This window comes from Zea mays, chromosome 1 (genome assembly GCF_902167145.1).
Source record: "Zea mays cultivar B73 chromosome 1, Zm-B73-REFERENCE-NAM-5.0, whole genome shotgun sequence".
Classification (NCBI taxonomy): Eukaryota; Viridiplantae; Streptophyta; class Magnoliopsida; order Poales; family Poaceae; genus Zea; species Zea mays.
Genome location: NC_050096.1, coordinates 278,284,960 through 278,293,891, shown reverse-complemented (window position 1 = coordinate 278,293,891; position 8,932 = coordinate 278,284,960). Strand labels below are relative to the sequence as shown.

The 8,932-nt window shown below is 49.4% G+C and overlaps 1 protein-coding gene across 1 annotated transcript; it reads left to right on the top strand.

Annotated features, from left to right (window-relative positions):
• The first annotated feature begins 4,010 nt into the window (after positions 1 to 4,010).
• LOC100217270 (uncharacterized) lies at positions 4,011 to 6,486 on the top strand. The gene is made up of 3 exons (NM_001143622.2): positions 4,011 to 4,535; positions 4,641 to 4,801; positions 5,024 to 6,486. Exons 1-3 carry the CDS (start codon positions 4,224 to 4,226, stop codon positions 6,006 to 6,008), a joined length of 1,458 nt encoding a protein of 485 aa, NP_001137094.2. The 5' UTR covers positions 4,011 to 4,223; the 3' UTR covers positions 6,009 to 6,486.
• The last annotated feature ends 2,446 nt before the right edge of the window (positions 6,487 to 8,932 follow it).

The following is an 8,932-nucleotide window of genomic DNA, read 5'->3' as shown; positions in this document are numbered from 1 at the left end:
GTGTATATGAGTGAGGATAAATTACACACAAAAGACTCGTAGGGTTTAGCTATATGACACATGTGGATAGATCTGAGCATGGACCGCTCGACCTATTCAACCCAACCCAACTAATGGAACAAGTGGCTACATGCCATAGTTTTTGACTCGCAACAATCCACAGATCGGGCACGGGCCATGATTTTTACCTTAAACCCGAACCAACCCGAAAAACCTGACCCAAAGCCAAAAAAACATACCCAACCCAAAAAACCTGACCCAACATGACCAATGGGAAAACACGGTCCAACCCGACCCAACGCTAGGCACGGGTCGAGTACGGACCATGCCAAACGACGCACGACCCGACTTGACACTATGTTTGAATAGGTCTACATATGAGCCCCTTGCGAGTATATGCTACATGTGGGCCTAGGGTGGTCACATGGCATTATGGCAATGGTATATGATGACACTAAACAAACAGACGCGGCCAAGAGGGGATGATCTTGACTTGGGGTTGACCGACAAGAACATTGGTCTTCTAAGAATGGTGGATTGTGATATAAAGGTCCAAGACTCAATAGAATTGATAGAATACTCATACTAACAAAGTACACCTTTTGGGGAATCCTATCTCGAAAGATTCTATAGGTTAAACGTGCTTGGATCAGAGCAAATTTGGAAAATGTGACCGGTCAAAAAGTTTTCTCAGGTGCAAATAAGCGAGGACAAAGTGAACACAAAAGACTCGTGTGGTTTGTGGATAGTCTATAATTCTAAAGGGTTGCAAGGAGTAAGTACCACTGATTGATGAAGTCTTACACTAAAACTAAATTTTTTAAGGCTAACCACTTATATCAACCGTATCTTAAAATTGGGTGGTTTCTAAGGACGATTTGGTTAACTCCACCGTCCCTAAGGCGGTTGACTAAATAACTACGACACAAAAAAAATTGTATCCTTTTCAAATAAATTCAAATCAAGACTTAGTTTACGTTAAATTTGTAGAGCTCGATGAGTTTAAAACTTGCAATTGATAATGTTTTTGTTCGAGATCATTTTGGATTCTAGATATATAAATTAAGTTCACAGATTTATATTTTTTTAAAATTCACATATGACTATGTGATGTGGCAGTAAGAGGTGACACGCACGAGGCTAGATATGGAGACTTGCGGTTGCTGCGGCTACACTTGTGCAAAATAAGTTGAAAATCATATCTTGTGATAGTGTGTAGTCAGTATTCTAGACTACTATAACATACTTTTTTCTTATTTTTATAACTTCTAAATGACTTAAAGTTTAAAAATTATTTTTTAGGTGAGACCCTGTCTGTTTCAGCCAAGGTTTTAGATAATCAAAGACGGTATATTTTTTTACAAGTGGAAATTTATGCTGTTTAGCCCAATATATTCTGCTATATCTATCGTGATTTGTCCCGATATTTGCATGTTTGAGAAGGGTGGAGATAAATTTTAGATTCCGCTATTTAAAACACCGGTTTCAGCTTATTTGGCGACGGTGGTCGTGAGGATCATATAATCCTGATAAACACACTACAATAAACTCGTTTATCTTTATCCCACCATTGTCCATAATAAAAAGAATTAAACTAGTAATTGAGAATCGAAGAATTGACAAAAATCTGGCGATACGAGGAAGCGGCTACCGCAAGAATCACACCTAGAAAAGCATAAACAAATAGGACCATAATTAGACCTAAACATTATTTGCAGTGGCAGTGGATCTAACAAAACAAAATTGATGCTAAAAATAGTGGCCCAGCTTACGTGATGCTACAAAGACTGCACATGCTATTTTCTCGTTACTCTGAATTTGAGCTTTTATTGTCGCACTTTTTTGAGAAAGTGGTTACTAGGGCCTTTGCTCTCTATGGTGAGGCGGTGCACATTGAAAGGATCAGAGGAGTGGCGAATTAGGTTTTTATAAAATTTCAACAAAAATTAAATCCTAAGCATGATCCCAACTTCACCCAAGCTACTAGCAATAAGTGAATGCTACGAGATAGACAACAATTCTAAGTCATTATTACAAATACTAACTAAGCAAATACACAAAGTAAAATGCTCGAAGTAAATGCGGAATATAAAGTAGGGACAAGAAGACTCCTCTAATTTTTCGGAAGTATCGAAGAGTCGGCACTCTTCTCTAGTCCTCATTGGAGCACCTGCGCAAGGGTATCGCTCCCCCTTGGTCCTGACAAGAACCAAGTGCTCACATGAGATGACCCTTTGCCTCTCCGGCGCGATGGATCCCTCAAGACCGCATACAAGCTCCGAGTCGGGTCACCAACAAGTCCTCCGGGGTGATTAGCAAACTCCAATCGTCACTAAGCTGTCAAGGTGATGTAGGTCACCAAGAGTAACAAGCTATAGACTTTCACTTGACCAAGAGAAGACTAATGCATATGGTGTGTACTCTAGGTGGCTCTCATGCGCACTAATGAGGTCCTAACATGAGATTATGATTTTACTAATCTCCTCACTATGCTTTGTGGGCTTGCAATGCTCTAGCAATGGATACAAGTGAATATGGGCAAGCAAAACACTTGATGTGGCTGGTAGAGCGGGTATAAATACCTTCACCAACCAAAACTAGTCGTTACTATAGGCTACTACGCATGGGCGCACCGGACAGTCTGGTGCGCCACCGGTGTGCATCCAACGGCTAGTTTTGATAGTTAGTCGATGTTCTGACAGCGCACCAGACAGTAAACAGTGACAGTCCGGTGCCTGGCTAAATATCGAGCCAGCGAACAGCGCGCTCTCGGGTTTCTACGGGGGCAGAGGGTTGCTCTCGGGGCATTCTTGTGCTCACTGTCAGGGGGAGCACCAGACAGTCCGGTGCACAGCGAACAGTCTGATGCCCCTAGGTCAGCAAGTCAAAGTTCTCTTCCTTAGATTTTTCTAAACCGTTTTCGTTTTAACTTGTGAGTGAGTTATCGAGTGACACCTAGCACTAGTTGTGAGTATGAACACCAACACTATATTAGATTTCTCTTGGTCAAACTACTCATCCACAACCACTCTTTATAGTACGGCTAAAATAAAAATAGAAGTCCTAACTTTATACCAAGTGTCAACAACTCCTTCGACACTTAGAATATAAAGTCCTTCATCTTTTGTTTCGCCTTTTTCCGCCGTCGCTTCAAGTTCTCATCCGAGGGATTGTTTTATCGTTGTAGTGCAACTTCATGCAATGTGACCTAACTTGCCATTTGCTCTTCAAAACACACGTTAGTCATATAATATTACGTTGTCATTAATCTCTATCGATATTTTTCACCCATTACGTTGTCACTAGATGCTTTCACCCATTTCGATTTCAGACGATGTCTTCGGACGTTGCGGGCCATGTGTCCAAACGTGGTTAAGTGTGGTCGGGAAATACCCGATCGAGGTTGAGTTCGGCCTTCGCTCCGACACCCAGCCGTGTCATTACTGTCATATATATTGTAGCAATGTCAAAAAAAATCAAAACATTGAGTATGACGTATAGGGCACATATGTCATTAAACTTATTCAGTGTAATGATATATTATCATCACGGGACTTTTTTTTAATGTATGTATTAGATTACCTCTGCCATGCACTATACAAACAGCTACGCCGCAGTCGCAAGCAAACAGGCTCTAAAAGGCTTCAGTCGGAGAAGGATATGAGAGCGGTGAGTACCAAACGGGTATCTTCCCCTTCCAAATGATATAAGCCTACTTGTTTGACCCCAGCCCGCAGGCAGTCATCTGCTATAATAGGCTAATACAACTTGTGTACTCTAGTCTGCTCTCGCCGCGTTGTCCGCATGCTGAACCCGCGATGTTAACACCTCCCTGAACGAGTCCTCTGTTCCTCAACTGAAATTCAGCAATAAAAGGAAAAATCCGCGGTCCCTGTCCCTGTCCAGCACCGCACTCTCGCACTTGTGCTGCAGGCTTCTGAGCTCGGCACCTGCTGCTAGCTGCTGCTATATATAGACGCGTTTTGGGGTCACCAAAACCACCAGCTGATCAACAGCTAGCTTCATTCCTCTGCCTCTCTCTCCCTCCTTCGCCAACTGGCCATCTCTGTTGTCTCTCGCTAGCTAGCTCGCTCGCTCGCTCGCCAGTCACCACACACACACACACACACTGTGTGTCTGTGCCTGACGCCGCCCCCCAGTTTCAAACGAACGACCCAGCCAGAAACGCGCGCGCGCCAAAGCTACGTGAGTGACGTGGCAGCATGGTGAGCATGATCGCCGACGAGAAGCCGCAGCCGCAGCTGCTGTCCAAGAAGGCCGCCTGCAACAGCCACGGCCAGGACTCGTCCTACTTCCTGGGGTGGGAGGAGTATGAGAAAAACCCATACGACCCCGTCGCCAACCCCGGCGGCATCATCCAGATGGGCCTCGCCGAGAACCAGCTGTCCTTCGACCTGCTGGAGGCGTGGCTGGAGGCCAACCCGGACGCGCTCGGCCTCCGCCGGGGAGGCGCCTCTGTATTCCGCGAGCTCGCGCTCTTCCAGGACTACCACGGCATGCCGGCCTTCAAGAATGTGAGTGCCTGCTAGCTTACTCATTCCCAGGCAGGCAGGCAGCCAGCCACGGCATGCCGAACCAGTCTGACCTCTCTCGCGCACATGAATGCGTGATTCCCGCAGGCATTGGCGAGGTTCATGTCGGAGCAACGTGGGTACCGGGTGACCTTCGACCCCAGCAACATCGTGCTCACCGCCGGAGCCACCTCGGCCAACGAGGCCCTCATGTTCTGCCTCGCCGACCACGGAGACGCCTTTCTCATCCCCACGCCATACTACCCAGGGTATGTGTGTGTGTTGCCTTGTACTTACTCGTCGCCGCAAGTACTTGCAGTAGGGAACGTGCAAGTGGCGGCGGGGCGGCGTCTGGGTGTCGCCGCGATGCACGTTACTGCTATTAAAGTAGTAGTAGTACACTAATAGCTAGGCCCACCACAGCACACGATGACATGACGAACGATGGATGGGAACGGCTGCTGACTGGGCCTGCTTGCTCTTGTCTGCAGGTTCGACCGTGACCTCAAGTGGCGCACCGGCGCGGAGATCGTCCCCGTGCACTGCACGAGCGGCAACGGCTTCCGGCTGACGCGCGCCGCGCTGGACGACGCGTACCGGCGCGCGCAGAAGCTGCGGCTGCGCGTCAAGGGCGTGCTCATCACCAACCCTTCCAACCCGCTGGGCACCACGTCGCCGCGCGCCGACCTGGAGATGCTGGTGGACTTCGTGGCCGCCAAGGGCATCCACCTGGTGAGCGACGAGATATACTCGGGCACGGTCTTCGCGGACCCGGGCTTCGTGAGCGTCCTCGAGGTGGTGGCCGCGCGCGCCGCCACGGACGACGGCGTCGTCGGCGTTGGGCCGCTGTCGGACCGCGTGCACGTGGTGTACAGCCTGTCCAAGGACCTGGGCCTCCCGGGGTTCCGCGTGGGCGCCATCTACTCGTCCAACGCCGGCGTGGTCTCCGCGGCCACCAAGATGTCGAGCTTCGGCCTGGTGTCGTCCCAGACGCAGCACCTCCTGGCGTCGCTCCTGGGCGACAGGGACTTCACGCGGAGGTACATCGCGGAGAACACGCGGCGGATCAGGGAGCGGCGCGAGCAGCTGGCGGAGGGCCTGGCGGCCGTGGGCATCGAGTGCCTGGAGAGCAACGCGGGGCTCTTCTGCTGGGTCAACATGCGGCGCCTGATGCGGAGCCGGTCGTTCGAGGGCGAGATGGAGCTGTGGAAGAAGGTGGTCTTCGAGGTGGGGCTCAACATCTCCCCGGGCTCCTCCTGCCACTGCCGGGAGCCCGGCTGGTTCCGCGTCTGCTTCGCCAACATGTCCGCCAAGACGCTCGACGTCGCGCTCCAGCGCCTGGGCGCCTTCGCGGAGGCCGCCACCGCGGGGCGCCGCGTGCTTGCCCCCGCCAGGAGCATCAGCCTCCCGGTCCGCTTCAGCTGGGCTAACCGCCTCACCCCGGGCTCCGCCGCCGACCGGAAGGCCGAGCGGTAGCCGGTCCCCGTCCGCGCCGACCGCACGTGCTCAGCTCAGCAGCTTCACAGCTCACCACCAGTCACCACCACCACCACCACCACCACCTGGGGTGGAGGCGTGGAGCAAGCAATGTTCATAGAAACCACGGTCACGTACTATACAATACTACTACCGTACCACACCACACGGCAGCATCATTAGCAGTAGGAGATTAGTAGTAATCATTAATTCCTTATTGGGTTCTTGTAATTTCGTATATACCACGCCGCCATTTTTCCTTGGGGCCAGGCCAGCCGATAGGTGCCCGAGGGCCACTGCACTGCACTGCTGTATTAGGTAGGAGCAGGAGTGGTGGGTAGCGAATCCACCTTCCAGCAGCAGGCATCACATTTGTGTATTTTTCGACTGGGTCTCCCGGTTGTTTTGGGTCACTCTGTATCATTGTTACGACGATTGTATTACTGCTCGGTAAATAAATTTCACATCTGAAAACGTTATAAAGTGGACTCTCACGCCCTCTGGACGCTTCTGTAGCCTTTGCTACTTGGGAGTTCGCCGGACCGGTCGGCAGTCGGCACTTGCGGCAGCCGGCAGGCATCGCGTCGCCATCACGTGACAAAAAAAAGTCAAACCCGCCGGAACCCCATCGTTTTTCAACGCTCTGGGACGCCGATAACAAGCCTCTAGGCTTCATGTGACATAAACGTACTTACTGTATTGCTCGGTTTTAGGCCTAAGACGTAGATTTACCAGTACACCCACATATAAACGAAACTTCTTGTCTTACAGAACTTTTATTGAACAGTAAGATATAAGGGTTAGATACATTTTATTATACCTATTTATGTCTTAGCTATATCTTCTATTAAAAAAAAACCGCACTACAGTGTCGCTACGGGGACTTGCTGAAACCATGTGTGTTTGGTTGTAATGACAGAACGAGATGTAATATGACAATCTCTTAAATAAAATTGTTTGGTTCAGGGTCAGGGTTGGACAGGACTATCACAGTGTTATCTCCTAATTCTTAAAATTGTAGAGATAAGAGAGGACCCTGTTCTGCCTTTCCCCAGATATCCCACAAACAAACGCATCCTAAAATTGTCTTAACTCTTTCTATACAACAGTTTTATAGAGGACGAGGGATGCTACGGTGGAGCTGCTATGCCTTAAAAAGAGAGGGAGAAACCAGCTTGGCACGATAATGGAGACGTTAGTTTTCTCTGTCTCACTCTCTCCCGCGTTGTTTCCTCTCTTCCAGTGTGCTGGTGGATTAGAAAACTGTTTGTATCGAACCGAACCAGTGAAGCCGGCCCGGCGATCCGGGGTGCCGCCCGCCAACAGTGGCGACACGCAGATGCCAAAACAACATCCGCGGGCGGGCGGGCAGGTCGCCGGTACTGCTGGTAGGCTAGGCCCCGCGCGGCGGCCTCAACCCGAGCACGCCACATGGGGCTCACCCGCGCGCGCACCAGGACATGGACATGTGTCCTGTCAGGGTCTTTGCTTGCGCGCCGATGGAAGAACAAGAACCGACCGACCAGACCGGTGTCCGCCGGAATCACCAGAACGTCAAGAGCGCATCTTCTTCTCTCTCTCGTCTTATCCTCTCCCAAGTTCCACAAGTGACACGGGGGGCTCTGCTGCATGCGACCAATTATTTTCGCCACTGTGAAATCCATGCCACGCATTATCGGGCTCAGGCTTTGCCGTTTTATTGATTGACTACCGGGACGAACAGAACAACCATGAACACGCCGTGGGGGATAGAGTAGAACGAACGACTCTAGCTTGGACTCTGCAGGGGCGCGCATGGGGATAAGATGGTTGCGCAGGTTTGTGTAGGGGCGGGCTCATGATAATGCGTGCGAGGAATCTAACTCCTGTACTATTATGGCACAGTCAAATCTGGCCTGGGTGGAGGGCAACGTGCTCATGTTGCGTCTCATCTCATATCGCTGCTGGCTGTACATGTACTTGGGAGTGGAGGAGATGCAACGTCACTGCCACCTTCCTGGGAAATGTGATTTCACATCAGCAGCACAACAAGCTTCCTTCTCCCATTGGGCCCGTTTGGTTCAACTTTTTTTGGACCAGCTTTTCTGAAAATATGGTTGTAGGAAGAATCTGACTGTGAGGAGAATCTGAGTATCATTACGATTACGTGTGGAGGAAGATAAAGTTGTTCATAGGCCTCAGAATCTAGAAAGTGACGGATTACTACTATTACAACGACTCAACTGATTATGTGTTTTTTGTTGATTTTTGATGGTTTTTGCCCCAACGAATTTTATAAAAACTGACTGAAAAACTGAGCGTTTGGTAGTCCGCAACAGCTTTTAGTGGCCAGAAACTGTCAAAAGCCAAAACAAACAGGACCAACGCCGGTCCTGCTACGCACAACTTTTACCGTTTTCAGTACTAGCGAAGAACTTGTATATCGTGGGCTGCTGTACAGGATTACGTACATGAAGAACATTATTCACCGCAATACACCACTATTTGTTTCGTCAGAGCAGAACATTAAAATTTGAATGTTATGGCCGGTCACAAGCTACGCACCCGTGACATCACCGGGAGTAGCGACTGCCGACTAGCGAGCCCTACCCGATTCTTTCACCTATCTGGAGCGCGGCCGAATCCGTCGTCGACGTGTTCGGAATAGAGGAATACAAAACATATATAAGAATGGTAGACGATACATGAAGGAATAGAATCGAAAGCTTAGACTGTTTGGAAAACAGAATTTCATAACACACAGATATCGTAAATTGCTGGGCTAATATAAATACATATGTTAGCTAAAGCTCATGGTGGTTACAAAACTGACAACTAACACAACATTAAAGATGTCGTTTGCTTCCTGTAGATAAACAAGGGTTGCTATTTTGTCTCGTGACCCTCTACGGGGGGTCTAAGCTCTAAGACTTTCTCGAGCACAT

Bases quoted from the DNA above. Each gene is read 5' to 3' on its own strand.
- LOC100217270 (NM_001143622.2), top strand. From the start codon at position 4,224: ATGGTGAGCATGATCGCCGACGAGAAGCCGCAGCCGCAGCTGCTGTCC. The intron at 4,536-4,640 runs GTGAGTGCCTGC...TGATTCCCGCAG, and splicing joins GCATGCCGGCCTTCAAGAAT to GCATTGGCGAGGTTCATGTC. The intron at 4,802-5,023 runs GTATGTGTGTGT...TCTTGTCTGCAG, and splicing joins CCCACGCCATACTACCCAGG to GTTCGACCGTGACCTCAAGT.